The sequence below is a fragment of the Struthio camelus genome, chromosome 7 (genome assembly GCF_040807025.1).
Source record: "Struthio camelus isolate bStrCam1 chromosome 7, bStrCam1.hap1, whole genome shotgun sequence".
NCBI classification, from domain to species: domain Eukaryota; kingdom Metazoa; phylum Chordata; class Aves; order Struthioniformes; family Struthionidae; genus Struthio; species Struthio camelus.
The window spans coordinates 5,447,668-5,467,302 of record NC_090948.1 but is presented as its reverse complement, the minus strand read 5'-3'; the positions used below and the strand labels follow the sequence as shown (position 1 = coordinate 5,467,302).

The 19,635-nt window shown below is 37.8% G+C and overlaps 1 protein-coding gene across 1 annotated transcript; it reads left to right on the top strand.

Annotated features, from left to right (window-relative positions):
* The first annotated feature begins 73 nt into the window (after nt 1-73).
* LOC104141338 (disintegrin and metalloproteinase domain-containing protein 9) lies at nt 74-19,616 on the top strand. Its single transcript, XM_068951505.1, has 22 exons — nt 74-1,254; nt 3,417-3,514; nt 4,613-4,689; nt 5,279-5,357; nt 6,324-6,400; nt 7,741-7,960; nt 8,464-8,529; nt 8,611-8,682; nt 9,277-9,449; nt 9,834-9,918; nt 10,978-11,099; nt 11,983-12,154; nt 13,058-13,147; nt 13,726-13,921; nt 14,039-14,144; nt 14,345-14,519; nt 15,061-15,141; nt 15,753-15,858; nt 16,049-16,181; nt 16,583-16,646; nt 17,578-17,630; nt 18,114-19,616. The coding sequence occupies exons 1-22, from the start codon at nt 1,185-1,187 to the stop codon at nt 18,190-18,192; spliced, it is 2,394 nt and encodes a 797-aa protein (XP_068807606.1). The 5' UTR covers nt 74-1,184; the 3' UTR covers nt 18,193-19,616.
* The last annotated feature ends 19 nt before the right edge of the window (nt 19,617-19,635 follow it).

The following is a 19,635-nucleotide window of genomic DNA, read 5'->3' as shown; positions in this document are numbered from 1 at the left end:
CCAGGCCGGGGGGGGGGGGGGCTGTGCGCATGCGCGGTGAGGCGGCGCCCGGCGGCGGGTGTGTGTGAGGGGCGCGTGTGGCGGGAAGCGGGTGTCGCAGTGAACGGTAGATTTTGGACGAGCGTGATTTGGTCTCCCGTGCTGGGGGTGCTGGCAGTGTATCACTCAGAGAAGAGACTACAAGTATGAAATCAGTTTCATGTGCCTTTCAGTCGGATCCTAGTTCCTGGGGGGAGGAGTGAGAGTTTCTCCTCCCGCGGCGGCCGGGACGTGACTGTCGGGAGCAGCGGACTCGGGCGAGAAACTGGTTTATGTGGTTCACCGGCAGCCGGAGAAAAAATGAATATCTGCCAGGATCCCTTGTAAAGTTGAAAATCCCTGTGTTTTTAATTAAAAAAAATGGAGCAGGAAGACTGTGTTGCGTGGTTCTCCTGTTTGAGTTCCTAAAATGTGCTTGATGTTTCCAAAATGTGCTGTCAATTCGTCCAGTTTTGAAAACATTCATTTTTTAAATTTGATGGCAACGTGCTGCCTGGTGCTTCAGAGGGTTATTCTGCTCTTTGAGGAGTGATAAATTAAGACTTTCGATGGGAATTATCTTTAATGTACAATGGCCTGAGTAAAATCCCTGAGTTATATATGTTTATGGGATTTCCATGGTTTCATATGTATTTTTTACATATTTTTGAAGTAAATATAAAAAATAGAAAACAATGAGCTGGAATTACAAAGAGTAGATTTTTTTTATAGTAGGGTTTTTTTTTTTGGGAGCTGAAAATAGTCAGTATTAATTATCTTACGTTATTTGCTGGTAGCAATACTTTATGTTTCTTATCCCTTATAATCTTGCTGCATTATCAGTCTCAGTCTTTTAGAAGAAACCAGTTTGGTCCTGCCATGATTTGGCTGACTTTCTCCAACCAGCGTTTCAGAATGTGCTGCTTTTTGTTTGCATTAAGCTGTCTAACCAGTTTTTTTGCTTTTTTTTTTTTTTTTTGCCAAGCTCAAAGGGTGAAATTTTACTTCCCCTTTCCTCAGCAGAGGTGAAGTATCACTGTTTTTTCTATTGTTTGCCTTCTGGGCAGGTGGTTCTTGGTCTTCTGGTTCTTCTGTATGGAGAAACTAAGAGCCAGATACGCAGTGTTTGCTTGGATACTGTAGTAGTTTCTCCAGGAAATCTAGTCATGTTAAAACACAGCCTGTTTTTGTTTGCTTTTGGACTAACTTTAACTGGAAAACCTTTTTGGATAAAAGGTAAGTTTTTAGTTCTTGTTACATAGTCAGAAAGTTTCTACAAGTCTTCTTGTGCCCTTTGGTCCTGGTCTTGCATATGGACAAGTTTCAAACCGAGTCAGGACTCTCGGTAGTTATTAGAAAGGCTATTAAACAGACCCTTAGCTGAGAAAATCTTATCTGGGAAAAATGCATCTGGAAAAGATGTATGTTTTTATAGGTTTTGTTGTTTGTGGGGTTTTTCCCTATGCAATAGGTGTCTGGGAATACATCCTCTTCTGTACCGAACGCCGGTTGCGACCACTGCAGTTACTGTCTCTCAGCTATGGTGAAGACTGGAGAGAAATGCTTGGGTCTTCTGTAATACGAGGAAAATTACCTCTCTTTATTGTACTTTGTTTTCTCTCCTTGTTAGTTCATTTCCAATTATGATTTGGCTTCTGCTGTTAGATTTAGATCAGATGTAATATCTGAAGTATTTGTTGGAAAGTGGTATTTTGAGAACTAGCGTTACTGGCAGCTTCCCCATCTCAGGTGTCGAAGTGTAATTGTTAGAACCACATTTCCACCGTTAGTTCAGTGTACGCTTCATTCGTGAAACTGAAGTGGATTGTTTGATTTAGTTAATAAAGTGTTTTGAGGATAAAAAACTAAGTCAAAAGTAAATACTGAGAGCCAAGGGCTGGAACAACAGAGATGCAGCGTTGGGCTGAGACCGCTGCGCCCGGACAACGGCAGGAGGTGGCGCGATGGTTGCAAACGCAGCAGGTGGCAGGACTAAGCCGTGAGGACAGCTACGTGGGTTCCAGATTCAGACCAGTACAGAAGGGGATGCTAGTAAAGGGGTGTAAGCAGAAGGAAAGGATTAAAGAGGGATTTGATTTAACCTGGGAAGGGACAGTAGGAAGTAGAGATACGAGCAGGAGGGAGAAGGTGAGCAAGTGCAGGAATTAGCAGTAGATAGGGAGAGAGCCACAGCAAATGGCTCTGTAACCAGTGGAAAACATTCCCCGGTGTACTGAGACTGGCTTTATTCTTCTGGAGACACAGCGCTCTCCTGCTGCCTAATAAGTTGTTTTGAAACTTCCCGGCAAAGTCGGATCCACCTTAAGGTCCCCATCTAAAATAGTTGTACCGTGCTTCCATCAGCCACTCCTAGAGAGAGAGCCCTGCTACAGATGTACAGATCAGCCCTCGGAGGTGATTTCACAAAACTGGAAGGAACTTTGTTCTCTCTGAGACATTAATATCTCTTGCATAGTTGATTTAAACTTGACAGCTGCTTCAGAAGTTACTGGGAAGGGACAGACAGGTGGACAGAGAAGGTAGCTACATAAATTTTCTGTGGTACGTCAGGTTAAAAGGGTAGGCCTTAGAAAAAAATGATTTAAAAAAGAAAAAAAGGATGGACAAAGTTACAAAATTAATAATCCAGGTTATAAAATGTCAGAATTAAGATTGCGTTTATGTAATTTGATACTTTTTATTTCTGTGCTTGCATAGAGTATTACCCAGAAGAACCCAGCTTTAACCAATGAATGAGAAGTTACCGCTTTTTAAATAAATTTGAGCATTCCTAAACTACTTCTTCATCTCTAAGTAGGCACTGAATACCAGAGAGTTTTTAAAAATGTCTTCTTGGGTTTTTCTATGCTGTTCCTGTCATATTGGTTGCCTTTTTTTTTGTTAACAAACAATAGTTAATTTGTTTCGATAATGCCACTATGAAAGAAAGACCAGCATTTGACTTATTATCTCAATTTAAAAGGTAAGTAACTAAGATCAAGAGTTAATCCCAAGATTGTCAGCTACTTTTGGATACTCAGTTTAAAAAACTCTTGCTTGAATTTGCAGTCTGTGGAGTGGTGTTATCATTAACTTTGAACACGGTCAAAACATACAGCATTTCTGCAGAGCATGAGGCCACATGTATTTAAACACTCAAGAAATGAGCAGTACTTTGGCCGATGTTGATTTCTATGACTTTACCAGCATAATCCAAGAACCCTGGCAGAGCTAGAATAGACCAAACTGAGTACGGGCAGTCGGGACCCATACTGGTGAAATTACTCCTTCCTGATTTATGGTCTGATCAGAATTATCTGGCCAGCACTGTGCGGATACTAGTCTGATGTATTACTTATCCTTTCTGATTCTTTAGAAATTTCAAACTTTATTTTTAGGAGTTTCTTCTGAGCAGACATCCAGCCTTTCTACATTAGAAATAATTATTCCTCAAAGCCTGACAGGCAGAGAGAACCGTCACCCATTTTTTCATGAGGTTTGTTGCTCTATGTAAATATTTCTTCTGCTATTGTTGTTTTTCACAGTGTTGTCCTATATTACACACACGCAGGCACACACGCAAAGTACACAAAACTCATTGTACTCTCAGTGCCTTTCAAACTTCTAGTCCTGTTAACAGCCTTATAAGACAGAAGGGGGAAGGAACATGAAGAATATTGCCGTTTCCTCCAAGTCGCATTGGATGTTGCACTCAAACTTGAACTAACATCCATACTGTATCTTTTCTTTTGCACATTGTACCTAGTCTTTGCTCTTTGCATAAACATAGGATTTCACTTTCCAGCACCTAAAGGTCTGACACTTGTTTTGTACAAGTGGCCCCATAGAGTTGCACAGGTAAAATGAATGAGCAAAGAGAGTAAGATCTAAGCCTTCAGTTCTGGTAATTTACCTTTGTGCCAGATACAGAGTTCAATTACCGAAATAACTGATAATGAAATAGCATTAGTCATCTTTGTACATACTGATTATCAGAAGAAGAATCTGTGAGTCGTTCTTCCAGCTGCTCTGATTTGCAAGGAGTGTCAAAAACCATTATATGGTAGTTTGGCAACATACTTCAGCTGTGCCCAGGCTGGGGAGCTGAATCAGACTGCCTTTATCCTAGTTGCAATTGCTTCCTCCCCACTAGTTTCTTAGGATCATCTCTTCCTGCGTCTATAGAACCAAAGCATGGGAGTCTAGATTTAGCTTTACTAATATTTCTTTTTTCTGTTAATACTGTAAGTTTTATTTTTTCTTTTTTTTCTGTAGGCACTATATATTTTACATTCCCTCTATACATCTCTAATGGTAGACACCTTTAATTTCTCGTGTGGTTTGTTTATTCTTTCATTTTATTTCTACATGGAATTTTATAGCTTAGATAGAATTTAAAATTTCAATAGGAAAGAATGCAGAGTGTAATAGTGAAACTTTGAAATATAGAAAGTAGGAGGTTTTAGGAATGCATGTTTTTTGAATCTGTTATATACTTAAAACATATACATCTCTGTTGTCAAAGAAAACATGGAACTCATACACCCAGGTAGAAAATCATTGTATTAATTGATATTTTTTGTTCTATTTCCAGGAGCATTCAGATGACAAACTTTCTTATTTAATTAAAACCAAAAATGGAACATACCTCCTAAAGCTAAAGAAAAATAAGTATGTGATACAGTGTATTAAGGAATCATTCCATTTTGGGATTTAGTTTGATATTGAAAAATTTTTTTATACTGAAAAATGCTTGGAAGAAGCCTTTTAACTGTCAGATTGTAGTAATGCAAAAAGTTGTGATAAATAATGGTTGCTTTATGCAAATAGAAAGGATTTTTTTAATTTTGCAGAATTTTGTTTTAATTAATTTTTATTAGCACCACAAGATAGTGGACTTTGGAAAATTATTGTGGAAAATTAGAATTCAGTTTAACGTTAGCTCTTTATTAGCCTGGGACTGGGAGTTGTACTTGGAGAAATTTGTTTGTTTTTGTTGTTCCTCGTTCCTGAGTCTAGCCCCTGATTTAACATAGTCTGCTCAAATCCTACGCCGTAGGTGTTTGGGTTAAAATATTTTAAAATAACCTATTTCCCAAATAATGTATCTCATGTTTAAGGTATTTTGTTTCATATATATGGATTTTAATAATAATTTAGCATGAGTGTGCTACTAGCAGAATGTAGTGCTTATTATGATTCTAGATTTGTATCTTGCTTTATAGACTGTTAAAGAGCAGTGGTTTATTTTTGCTTCCAGAAAGCTTGTTAGTGAAGACTTTAGAGTATATACATATGGGAAAAATGGGAAACTGGAGGCTGCACAATCAAAAATCAAGGTATAGTACTTTATTAAGTTTCCCTTTTGTGTAAGAGTTTCCTCAACCTGGGGAAGCCAAGCCTTATGAACGGAAGGCCACGTTAACAACTTGTTAGAACTGAGGACTACAGCGAGGAAGTACATGCATCTAAATGTATTTTCAAAGCGAAAACAAACGCACGCAACCATTCACTCTGGGTGTCTTCATATCTCTATGATAGGACAGTGAAAATTGATCACATTTTTGGCAGCGGAGGGTAAAATACAAGTCATGCACATAAAGTATCTGGAGAATAAAAATATATTTGCTGAAAATAAGCTTTCCTGAGTGTTCACATTTGTGATATTTAAGTTTTAACAGTTCTTGTTGGTACAAAACATAACACTTTACATCTTATGAGGGAATCTGCTTCTCTCCATACTGTGTATGATGATACAGCATCACATTTTCCAAGATATGAGACTCTAGAAATTTATGCCAAGATTGAATTTGAGCTAGCTGATTATGTTGCCATTGCATAGTATACAATTAAAAGTGCAATGACAACATCAAAGCTATAGTTTTGAGGCCCTAAATCAAGCAAGCCTTAAGCATGCTTTTACATTTAATTTCAACATCAAGCATGTGAGCCCAGTAAAAATTAATTGGGTGCTTCATGCGTGAGAGAGCTTCTCAGGTCAGCCTTTGGGAGGAATCTGTTTAAGACAGGACAAACAACACAAATACACAGCTTTTACTAAAAGATGGTGATGGGCTAAACTGAAAAGCTAGCTGTTTTTTAGAACCAACAGATTAAATGATATTATACTTACCCGTGTCATGTCATGTTTTACTCCAAGAAGGCTGGGATTACTTTCAGAATAGGGTAGTCTGTCAATTTGCAAAAGCTGGCCTTAATAAATTTGGTTCTTTCATTTAGAAACAAAAACCTTATTTTGTCATTAATTTCTGGTTTAACTGATTTAAGGTTTTGTTGCATTTCAGACACACTGTTATTATCACGGCACTGTTGAAGGAGTTGCTGACTCAACGCTTGCTCTTAGCACGTGTGATGGCCTTAGGTATTACCACTTACTTGTTACTTTAAGATAATTAATTGTGCAATACCACAGAAAAACAGTAAAAAAACATCTGCTGTTGCTATTCATCATACAGCTGGAAAGAAAACACTGTCCTATCCTGCAAATATTTTCTGTATATCAGCACCTTAACGTATTTATCTGGTGTATCTGTCCTGCTGCACAGATACTGTTGATGTGCTGCATTCAGAATTTGGCTTTCCAAACAATGGAAGTGTTTCAAATACAATACAATTATGTTAATCTGAGATATGTAAAAGGCCCAAATTAATTTATAAACGGCAGTGGTGTTCTCTCAAGTTCTCTGTGCAGAATCTGTCCATGTAAGTTGACAAAATGAAATGGCTCGCGCAGCAAATTGTGCAAGCATCGAGTGTGAGCATAGAGCGTGTCACTGCTCCCCTGGGCTCATTTAGCTGCGCTGTTCAGCTGGGCTTTGGATGTACTTGTAGGTTCTAGAAGCCTTGTTCAGTTTCATGTCTTTTTGACAGGCAGGAAGGGCCAAATGTGAAAGTTCACCTAAATATCTTTTTTGTGTAGTATCAAAATGAGCTGCCACTCACAATAAACAGTGGCATTTCCTGGCAAATGATCAGCATACTGGCATTTCAGGTAAGATTTGACCTCACTAAGTAGAACAGAGATTTCATTTCGGGTGTTCTGCAAACAACCCCTTCAGTTACCTTGAACACATGTTTTTGGAAGATTTTCTTTCACAAGCTGGTAACTAGAGAATTTATTTTCTAAATATAGTTTTAAGATTCTGGAGAGCAAGATACTAGCTTCTGAAAGATTCTCTTACAGCAAATGGGCATGAACCAGGTGTTTCTGAGTAGTGCGCAAACGCAAAATCTTTTTACTTAGCTGCACTCGGTAGTGCAATACCGCTGTTGCCCTCAAACACGCTGGCGATTGTAGCCAGGTATGTTTTTCAGAAAAGCTAAATTACTTTAGCTGCATGGAGCTAGAAGTGAGACGAGAGATAAGGACCAAAATAGCCCTTTGCTTCAGCTCTTGTGTCCACGATCCACTTGCATTCATTCAGTAATGATTAGGCTTTCCTACTAAATGACTCGAGGAGCACACACTTGTGTATGATCGAGTATTTTTTAAAAGTTCCATTTTGTCTTTTGAGATACTGTTGTGTACTGTGTTTAAACTTTAGCCCCCACACTAAGACAATTTATTTTAAGGTAATAATTTATTTCAACATAGTGGTATGAAGGGTCGTAGTTTTTAAATATTCAGCTGTCATTCACTTACCTCGTCATAATTGTGAGGGAAAATTGTGGAATAATTTTTCATTCTTTTATGGTTATTAGAGGAATTCTCTACATTGGTGACAAATGGTATGGAATGGAGCCACTCAACACGTCCAGCACATTTGAACATGTTTTTTACCAGTTAGAAGATATGCAGCATATCCCTTTCCGATGTGGTGTGCTGAACGACAGTCTTCAGCGTGAAAAGACGTTTGTGAAGCATTCTGTGAAATATGCATTTTTGTCAAACAGTACCTCTAGCGGGGAAAAACTTTTGAGGGTAAATACATTTCTGCTCCTTTCTCGAGGGCTGTGGTCCAACCCCTTTCCTCAGGCTGTTCCAGCAGCCAGGAGTCTACAGAGCTCTTGCTTTGCCATGGTTTCATTCTAGGTGGGTTTGGCCTGGCTGGCCACTTCCTTGTTGCCTTCATTTTGACAGACCCCAAACTAGTGGAAGTACCACTAAGGAAATCCTGAAACACAAGAACAGCAGCATGGGAATTTAGCATAGCTTCGAGCCAGCCTTTAGCAGAAGAGCAGAGAGTATGATGTGAAAGACATACAGCTGCCTTTCAGCTCGTACATCTCGGTATCTGACCAGAAGTGAATTACTGACCTGTAGATATTTAGGTGGAAATCTAAAGCAAATTCACTTTTCAGGCCACATTAAAAAATGGATTGTTGCAATATAAATACATGAAATAGAAATTATGAGAAAAATAACATAATGACTAACCAGTTTGATTTTTTTAAATTTAACTTAATGTTCTTTCTAATTTGCAGAAGAAGAGAGCTGTCTTGCCACAGAAAAGCTATGTGGAATTATTTATGGTTGTGGATAACAACAGGGTAATTTTTTCATCCAACGCTAAATACAGTTTATTAAATTATTAAAACTTTTCTCTGACATTTTCCTTTGATATTTTACAGTTTTTGCTGAAGAAATCTGATTCTGCAGCAGTGCAAAAGGAGGTAGTTGAGCTGATAAATTATGTTGATGGGGTAGGTGAATTCAGTCACATTCAGTAGTTTCTGCTTTATTGTAGTTTACAAAAGAATCGCTAATGCAGTAAATTGCACAATTATGTTCTGAAACTGCATTTGATAGCTACTTATCAACGTTTAATATAGTTAAAGCATGTCATGAATCTATGCACAAGTCTTGCAGAGATGCAAGCAAGGGGAAAGATGCAAGATTCTGTGTGCTCCAGGAACCTGATGTCTCCAGTACATTTTATATTTCCAAGAAGAGTCTTTCTCTTGTTTGTAGTTTGCTTTTTATTAAGCAAAATGTCAGAGCTGTGAAGAATTCCGTAGGTTCTCTGATCATCTCTTCCCAATTCCTCCTCAAGGCAGTGAGCTAAGGAAATGAATGAATGTGGTTGTTCCAACGTCTCATATCTGAAAGTTATGTTTAAGTACCTCTATGATGTAGATGGCCTTCAGTCACATATTCTTTCCTCATATAAAACTAAGTGTTAATTATTAAAATAAACTAAACTTATGCTTCCCTTGTTATGTTCAGCCTAATGTTTATTCAGCAGTAGAGCTGTTGAACCACACTGTCGGACAGTAATTATCATTGTGTATTTTCAGATGTATAGAGCTTTAAACATCCAGATTGTTTTGGTTGGATTAGAGATCTGGTCAGATATAAACCACATATCTGTAATGGATGGCTCAGCTGGAGATGTACTGAGTAGATTTGTTTCTTGGAGACAAAAAGATCTTCTTAAACGATCAAGAAATGACGTTAGCCATCTCATAATGTAAGTTTTGGTTCAGTACAAAAACTAGGCACTCTGCCAGTGTTGTTTATGTATACGATTTTGTTCTTGTATATGAATGAAAATATAACTGGAGCAAAGTTCACTCAACTTCCAAACAGTTTTAACCCAGAAAAAACCTCAAGAAACTATTTTAGAATGAATTCCTTATTCTCAGTCAACTCACTGACTTATGTGGTCATTACTTTCAAGCAGTGTTATTCAGTTGTTCGTGATTAAAAACAGTGACAACCTGATATAGTGGCAAATTTCTTCTTGACTCTGGGAAGAGCAAATTCTATCTTGCAGTATTTGTGTGTTTCTCAGCAGAAATCACCAACTTTCAGGTCCTATTTCAATAACACCTTCAAACTGCTTTTGTTGCAGAGGGAGAAACTCTTATGATGGAGCCATTGGAATGGCTTTTGTAGGTACCATCTGTTCACAAGTCCAGGGAGGGTCAATCAGCACTGTAAGTAAATAACTTTGTGATTAATGGAAGAAGCTACACAGGTGTAGCTAAATTATTTTAGATGTGCTGCTAGCAAGACAGAGTGTTATCTCACAACAGCTGAATGGTTTCTTCTATGCATTCACACAACCCAAAGTTGTAGCTACTGCTATTGCCACTGCTGGTGTTGCTATGACAGAGGTTCCTTTGGAACACGCTAATAAATAACGTACACTTTGATGACCTCTTTGGCCAAGTCACCCACGGTTTAGAGACTGGGCTTGGGATGGTACGGTTTCTTTCGTTGGGTTTCCTATGTAAAGATTTTTACGTATGATTGTACTAACATATAAAATAAACGTATTTCTCAGTTTCTCTGTTCTCCACATTCCAGTCTGCTTGGCTAATTTAGTCCTGAAATCATTCTTTGATCACCTTTTCATAGTTAATTTAGCTTAAGGTTGTATCAGAAAAGCCATTCTTCATAACTTTAAGGTTCATAAGCACAGTATTTCTGGGATGGGAATGCTGCCACAACATAACATATATTTTTTGTCTCTTTACGTGAATAGAGGCTGAACATAATGTGCTATATTCTTAAGCACCCAGAATTCTCCACAACATGCCTGTGAATGGGGAAAAAAATCTAAATTTGGCAAAATTAGCCAGAAACTACTTTTTCTCTCCTTCAGCCTTGAGGGCAGAACCAATATCTCCTGAGGTACCTGTCTTTATCAAATGGATGCCATAACATCATGAACAATCTCAGAGCCAGGTTCTGTTCTTTATGTTTAACAATATGTTTGTCTTTGAAGACTCCATTAAAATCAATAATATTACTGATTACCTATTGTATTCAGATTATAATCCTGACAGAAAGAACAGAAAGAGTGGCAGACTCTGACCCTTCCTGAAAAAAGGTAGTGACAAATTCTGTGGTCTTCCTGCTTCTTTCTTTGCAATACTAGATTCTGTCTTCATAGCTTTTGCAAGATTTGTGGCTTGCATAAATCAGTAGGTAGAAACATAGTGATTCTGTTAGTTTCATAAATAATTTTTAACACTGATTCTCTTTATTAGTTTAATCATAACAATGTGTTACGCCATGCTACAGTAGTTGCACATGAATTGGGCCATAATCTCGGAATGAAACACGATGATAAAAGATGTCCTGCATCCTACATTATGTACAGCACAGATAAGTAAGATTTCCATTTATTTTATTTTAATCATTGCTATTTGGCAATGATTAGGCCTCATGAACTGTAAAGTTTTCATAAATCTTAAAGAACTTTTGTGAATGGAGAGTTCGTTTGAGAAGATTAATCACAGAGGTGAACTGGCTTACTTAGGACACGACATCATTTTAATATGTTTGAAACGTTACCTGTTTTCTGATCCGGTGATTCTTTTATTTGTAGCATTTGGAAAAGCTTACTTGGATTTTTTTTTTTTAATGTTAGTAGTGTATTGCTGTTTTTTTACCCTGCTGAGAATGCTCTATGTATACTCACTGGATTTGTGCAAACATGTGTCCTTCCAGGGATTCCCTTAACCATTAATTTAAACAAAACCTCTCAGCCTTTTTTTCCTTTGGTTCATTTCTTCTTTGGCTTCCCTTTATCTAAGAGAAAAAGATCAGATTATTTTATCTATCCACACTTGTATTAATAAATCAAGGTAATTGAATGCTGGGCCAAACTGTTGTGGGAAGATGCATTCCTGAGTTCTTACGGATTCCAAATTAAGGTGATTGTTTTTCTGAAAAAATACATTTTAATCACACATTTTGGGACTCAGTACAGATGAGGAATTTCTGAGGCCTTTTTCAAGTAGGACATCAGAATAGATATTCCAATGGTCTCTTTGGCTTCTGAAAGTATCTCTACGTTCGTTATATACAGTATCTGTTAACTTCTAGGAGTGCCATACTCTACTACAAGCTGAAGTAAAAATGAACTATCTCATGATCTCCTAACATTACAAAACATAGTATTTGTAATAGATTGAATGATATTAAACGGTTTGAGTTGTGTTGCTTTTATAAGCAAAATATTTACATAAAAATAACATCATGTTTTTCAGTGGATCCAGGAATTTCAGCAGCTGTAGTGCGGATGATTTTGAGAATCTTATTCTAAATGGAGGAGGAAACTGCCTCAGAAATCCTCCCAAAGCAAATAGTGTTTACAAAGAACCTGTCTGTGGTAATAATGTGGTGGACAGCAATGAAGAATGCGACTGTGGAAAACCACAGGTATTTCAATGAAATTCAGCGGGACACTTATTCTTGTCCAGGCCTTTTGGTACATCTGACTTCCATTTATATCTGGGAAATTTTCTTAGTAAGTTTACATTGTTACAAACAGTATGAAGATAAATTTTAGAAAAAGCCTGAAATCATATTTGATTTTGATGTGAACTCAGCTAAGGGCTGCTGGACTTCACAGAACTTTGACTCAATGCCTGAGTAAGCAGTGTATTTCAGTGCAAAAAGTGTGGAAATGCCTTTGTTTTTTGTGCTGGCTTTTACAACATATATCTGTTATATAGAAGAGACTATTAAACTACCTTCCACTTACTGGAGTCCTAACTGTAACCCTTGAACGTAGCTCACAACAAAACTATCTTTGTTAGTCATATTCACGTTGTCACAACGTCTCCCTCTCAAAGAATGGGATATTTGACTCATTCTTTAGGAAATACAAGTTTCTCAGACCACCAGCAAATCAAAAGGCTGTCAGCAAACCCAGGTTCCATTGTATAGATGATCTTCTAACTCATGAAAAGATAGTAACATTTTTCTTTATCAAACTATTAACGTGGAGGAAAAATAAGATGAGAGGGGTGATAGGAAGTGTTTCTTAAAAATCAAAGAGTTTCTGCTTCTTTTAGTGTCCATTTAGAATGTAATTTTCTCCTAAATCCCTGTGTCGCAGCCATCAAAATAGAAGTTTTCTTGATGACTTGTAGTAAGAAAACGCAGCCAAACTGTATGCTGGTCTCTGTTAGGACAGAAGTGTATCAGCCTCAGAACGTGAAAGACAGAAGGTGTATTTCATGTTTGGTTTGCCCATGCACTTAGTTTGACCACATACTTCCCCATTCCTTAGCTGTATAGTGAAGTAAAAGTATCCCCTTGTTTGTGGCTGTGCTGCAGGAATGTACAAATCCTTGCTGTGATGCTGCAACCTGCAAACTCACATCTGGATCACAATGTACTCAAGGGCTGTGCTGTGAAAATTGCAAGGTAGGCTGTGTTGTATTAAGATAATTACTAGTAATTTTTGTTTATTTTTTTTTAAAACATAAAACAATATTGTGAAATGTTTTTAAAACATTTTGTTTAATTTTTTGTGTTTATGAAGTTATTTATCGTAGTATCACTTGACATATTTTCACATTGTCAAAACTACACTCCACGGTAGAGAGCATGTAAGCAGAGAATTTGGGTCTGATGACTCTTGGCCAGTGGCTTAGAAATCAAATGTCATCTTAGTGTCATCCCTGGTAGGAGGCAAGGCTAGTTAGGTGATTCAATGGCAGTAATCTCCATTATGCAAGCCCAAGCTTCTCCACAGTCTATAATAATTGACTGCTTTTTAATTTGTGCTTGTTTGTGTGCTTATACAATCCACCCTAGTCCTGTGCAGGCTCCACTGATAAGATTTATACACACACCACATGAAACTGAGGGAAATTTTGGACGTTTATTGGGTACTGATCTGAAGAACTATTTTGTCTTCCTTAAAATCGTAAAGGCTTGCCAGTTGTCGTTGTTTCATGTTAGAATTTCTGCTGATGCAAAATAAAAGTCTCTGTTTCTAGTTTAAAGTGTCAGGAGCAGAATGCAGGTCAAAAATGGATTTCTGTGATCTACCTGAATACTGCAATGGAAGCTATGCCTACTGTCCAGATGATGTTTATATCATGAATGGTTACCCATGTAACAGCAAGAAAGAATATTGCTACTATGGAGTATGCCAAAGTTTTGATTCACAATGTGAATCTATATATGGAAAAGGTATTTTTAAAATGTTATATTAAAAGACTCCTAATAGACATTTCAGATTTTTACTTTTCTTTCTTATATCTCTAAGAGAGTGTAATGGCTTGTTAACATTTGCTATTATTCATACAGGGGCACGAAAAGCGCCTGACGTGTGCTTTGAAAAAGCCAATATTAAAGGAGATAGGTTTGGAAACTGTGGAATGAAAGGTGGAGTATACAAGAAATGTCCTGTTCAGTAAGTCACCAGCAAATAGAAGCTAACCCTATGTTTTTCAATGTGAAAAATTTATCTTGTTACAAACTCCTAAGAGCATGAGATTTAAGAGAAGAACATTTGCTTGGAGCGCAAGCTGAAAAGTTCTACTGAACAGTGTGTTTGCCCTGATGCTGTTTCTTTCTGTCACCTTTTCTCTGAGTGTCATTTGTTCATTACAGGCATAGTCTATGTGGCAAGCTCCAGTGCACTTCTGTTAGTCTTCAAAATCTTCCTGTTTGGAGTGTTGTCAACAATGCATCTGGGGTTCTGTGCTGGTCTTCTGACTTTGACTTAGGGTCAGATGTACCTGATCCTGCTCAAGTTCATGAGGGAACAGCCTGCGGAGAAAGGAAGGTAAGAAAAATAACAGCAGCATTACAGAATATGTTCCAACAACTGGAAGGGTCTCCATAACTTTCTAAATGTTAAACTTCATTGTAAATTTTCCCATAATAATGTAGGCTAAAAACATGCAAAATACCTGCCTTGTAAGGATAGTAATTGTATTAGCCTTTGGCACTTTTGCTACAGAAAGGCCTTTGTTTTGCGCCTTCAAATTTTACTTGTATTTACTTGAGAGAGAAAGTGTTAGGAATCACCATTTCTTTTCTCTCATATATATGCAGTAATATAATAAAAACTCTACTTTTTCAGCTATGCACACACACACACACAATTAATTTAGCTCTGTAAAAACTTAGGTTACACTATCAGTTACTCAGATTATTTCTATCAAAATGCATTGAGAGAACTGAAGGCAAATACAGCTGTAAAGTTGTGAAACGCTGAATGTTCTATCAGCCTGTTTTCTTTAAGTCATTTAAGTCATAGCGTATTCATAAAAGCATACCTTTTTTGAAGTTTTGTCTTTAAAGATACTGAACGCTTTTTCCAGGCCTGTGTCAATTTTGAGTGTGTTAATGCAAGTTACCTGGGCTACAGCTGTGATGTAAAGCAGAAGTGTAATAATAATGGGGTGAGTAGATGGTGTTCTCATGCCTTGTTTGTGAAAGACAGAGATAGGTGCAAAATCCCTGCATGAAACCAATGACCAGGCAGGTGGCTTGGCTTTTTTTGGATCTTTATTAAAAATCAAGTCTACTTTTTTATCTGTAATTCATGTTGCTAATATACTGTAAACCTCTTAGCACTAATATTGAAAGACAATTTCTTTTTAATTTCCCAAAAGAATCTTATATTTCTGAGTCGTCCAACTGTAAGAGGAAAATACTCTTTTGAGAAGGACAGTCTAATGATTCCTGACTTATATTTATCTGTCAAAAATTAAAATGGGGTCCAGAGGCTGTAAAACTGAGAAGCTTTTATTTGAACTGTACTCTACTGCAGGCAAATAACAAAAAAGTATTAAATGCTATGGTCTTGGGCTATCCCTATCACTATCACTCATGGTGCTTGAGGATGTTATGGAGGGGAAGAGCTTATTCCCAAACAGTGCTCCTTTCTCTGTTCCTTTCTTGTTTCCACATGCAATTCTTAATGTGGAACTCCAAGGATACATTGGAGATTGAAAGTGGCCTTTCAAAAAGGTGTTGTTCGTTTGGCTATTCTGTGTTGTATTGACTGCAGGTGTGTAACAACAATGGGAACTGCCATTGCAATTATGGATGGGCACCTCCTTTTTGCAACCGCTCAGGCTATGGTGGCAGTGTCGACAGTGGTCCAGCTCACATCGGTAGGATACTGAAACTGTCTTTTATTCTGCCTACAGTGCCTGATAAAATAACCTACTATACAGGTTTTTTTTTTAACTCTCTCTTTTTTTTTTTTTTTTTTGGGGGGGGGGGGGGCTGTTTTTCTACTTCATGGAACACTCAGTCATGGACTGAAGATTATTTCACGTGATTTCAATTATTTTTTTCTAGATACATCACTTCGAGATGGCCTGCTTGTGTTTTTTTTCCTTGTGTTGCCAATATTGATTGTTCTTGTGATAGCAGTCATTAAGCGGGATGCAATAAAAAGAAGATTTTGCAAGAAAAGTAGAAGACAACACAGGTATTGCTTAATTACAAATGGGTATTTCAGCACTTGAGAGCATGCTCCAAATTAACTCAGGAAGGCAAGTAGAAACGTTATATATTCAAAGACTATTGTACCTACTACAAGACTGCCTTGCAGCTAGTAATGTAGGTAATAGTGTTAATCCAGATGCTCCAGCTATGAGCTCTCAAGTGTTTTTTTTTTCCTAAAATATATTGCACTTTCCTAATTGTTTTTCATAACTGCATTGCATGGACACAGGGGCACAGAACAGTGAAAGTATTTGCCAAGGCCAGAAATTAGGGAAGTCAGAGTCCGGATCTTTGAGCTGTAGCCTAGTCCCTTGAAATGCATTGCTTCCCTCAATGTAATTAATCCAAATGGTGATTTTCATGATGACATGAATTTTATTTCAGGGATAACAATGTGCAGCAACCAAAACAAAATAATACAACAATTCAGAATACAAGAAATAATGAGGTAAGATAGATACATATTTGCATTATTTCATGTTGAGTATTCCAAATTATAGTCTTTTCTCTAATGTAGTTACTGATGACTTTGTGATTTTTTGATACGTTGATGCCATCAGAGTATTTAAAAGAATTTATAATGTGCTAGACAAGACTTCTGTTTGGGTGGACGGGCTTTGGGTATTATGGGATGGAACAGACTCCTACTCAGCAGAGCAGCGGAAGCAAGTTTGTACCTGAACTCTGCCTCTGTATACATGGATCTAGTTCTGATAAAACAAAACAAAAATGTTTGAAAAAAAAAATTATGAAGAATGTCACAGGAAGTCAAGGTAAGCTCTGAGATACCGTTAGCTTAAGGATTTTCAAATTACAGAGTATTTCCAAAAAGTAGAAATGTGAACATTTAATTAGAATATTTAATAAGAACAGCTTATAGGGAGCCTTGCAAAAGTGCTTATTTCTCAGACATCCTCGTGTTGTGCTCTTAGGCACACAAATGTTACCTTATTTTACTTTCAATGGAAAACTGAAGCATGGAGAGGTTAGGTGGTTTATCTACTGGCCTTCCAAACATCTGATGGATAAGAGAACAGAACCTAGAATTCCAGATTTCCTGATCAGACCCCCAGTTCTGCCTGAAGCTTCACAAATTGTACTTGCATCCAGACCTCCTCCAGGCCTCTTTGTTTTCCACCGCCTGTATTCCCTATAATTGACTAAATATTATGCTTTGATGGCGAACAACATTGCATTAATTAGCACACGCACATCCCCATGAGCATAAGTTTTGGGTTTGATTTGTTGTAAAACACTGACCGTAAGAAATTTTTATATTATTTAGTCTATATGTTTCATTAATCAACTAACACTGAATAAGTAGCCACAGTCTGAAGTGTGTTCTATGTTAACTTGCTTTTCTGTGATACCTTTTTCAGCCTACCACATCAAGTCCTGATTTTTTTACCATATCACATTTTCCTAGTCCAAGGTTTGTAGTTTTTAAATGCTTCTTTACTTAAATGTTTGCTGTGTGTGCATTACTGTACCACTATAAGCAAGGTGCCTGAAGTCTTATGTCCTGCTCAGTGGGCTTTTTTCATGCAGCATCATGAGATAAAACAGCAAGGTTTCCAGTGAGTATGTATGCAACTGCAGGGAAGCTGGTCCAGTCCTGCTTTAGAAATGGCAGGTCTTCTCCAAGCAATCAAGTAGATTTTCTTTTGCCCGTATTTTCTATTTATAATGGATTAAATGCATGAAGGAGAAAAGCTGTTTTACTGCTTGCATAGAAACCAGCATAATGGGATATGTAAATGCTACCAAAGTGGTGTGTGGGTGTGTGTGTGTACAATGTTTGCAAATGGGTGGTTAAGCACCAGGTTAGAAATATGTTGGCAAGATGGACTTTACAACTGTAACCAGTTGTGTCAAGTCTTGAAATACATCACACAATGTGTTTTTCACATTTTAGGCAGCCGGTACAAACCCATTTTCCTGCGCTTCCTTCAAGACTTCAGCGACCCACAGTCCCACCTAGACCAGCTGTCTGAATTTCTTGAATGCCACCACCAATTCAGACAATTAACTGATCTGAAAAAATATGTGAAAGGTAGAAAATAGTGGAATGCTCTAATATTTGTTTTCCTATCACAATATGAAGATTGGAGTCCTACAGTCCCTTTCTTATGCAGTTAAATGCTTTCTGAAAGCCTGCATCACTGGATAAGACTTGATGTTCAGAGACACCAAACACAAGATTTCACAATATCCCATTATTTTGCTAAGAGCTGCTGCTGGTATTTGTCTTATCTACCTCACCTCTCTTTTTTAAATCAAAAGCCTGAAGTTCAGCTTTTGTTTTTATCTATACCAGCATCAAGAAACAGAACTCTTCCAAAGCGTAGCCTTACTTGCTGCCCAAAGAGAAGTGAACTCAGTTATTTAATGGACATAATTTATTCGCCTCCGGTCATATGCTGCAGTGAAAATTGTAACATAGATTGGCCTCTTAGGAAGCCTGTGGTCTGTCTGCCTCCTGGGCTATCCTGGAAGCTGTACACTGCCTACAACCTGCGCGGTGGCCGCTCAACGCAGCCCATACCTCTCACGCCAAGTTGGTGGATAGATCCTATGTTGTTGCTCTGAGCCTTTTCTTCAGTGTAAATACTATCAAAGCCGCAATCAGGATCTCACATCTGGTAACGTACTGGTCGCATCACGCTTCAGTACAGGTAGTTTATAAAACTAGCCTGATAAAGGGACCCTAATGAAGGAAAGAAACTCTGTGGAGAATAAATCTGAGTCTGAAGAAAACAAGCTATCTCTGTTCTTACTGATAATGTGGTATTTCGGGAAGCATGTTATACAGCTTAACCACGTTTTAAATGTTTCCTAGTTACTACAGCTTGAGATTTTTGCCAGAGACAGGTTCTGTTACAAACACAACAAATAATTTCTGTAGTTTTAAATGTGCCAGTTAGGAAGTGATACTGATTTAAAAGAAAATGTATGAAATGACATCGTTTGTCAAAATGGCAACCAAGGGAAAAGAACCTATCATGTGGACAGAAGATAAAAACTCCCTGGAAGAAACGAAACGATACAGATTGTCCTTCTTTGGGCGCAGGAGAGTACCTCACGCGCTGGCCGTGCCCGCGTGTGAAGTCTGGGAATATGAGGTAGCAGGAACAGTGAATGAAATATGGAACCATCTCCCGAAGAAGGTGACTCTAATCCCTTCGATGGCTATTTCACAGAACGGCAGGGCAAAAAGAGCACAAAACCTCCTGCAGCCAAAAACCTGCGCTGGCAAGGCGCGTCTTCCACAAAAGCGTTGTCTCTCTTAATTCCTGCAAATCTGAAATAATTCTAACTATTAATTGAATATTCCTAACACTCAAAGGTGATTAAGAATGGTAACACTGCATTCATAAAATGTAATCATCCGTGATTAAACATCAGTGTCAGCACACGCAGCCGCAGCCTGATTTTAT

What these genes read in the sequence shown, in the direction of transcription:
- LOC104141338 (XM_068951505.1), top strand. Translation starts at nt 1,185, where the DNA reads ATGTTAAAACACAGCCTGTTTTTGTTTGCTTTTGGACTAACTTTAACT. An exon ending in GCGGGGAAAAACTTTTGAGG is followed by an intron (nt 7,961 to 8,463) that starts GTAAATACATTT and finishes TCTAATTTGCAG; the next exon opens with AAGAAGAGAGCTGTCTTGCC. An exon ending in AAAAGTAGAAGACAACACAG is followed by an intron (nt 16,182 to 16,582) that starts GTATTGCTTAAT and finishes ATTTTATTTCAG; the next exon opens with GGATAACAATGTGCAGCAAC.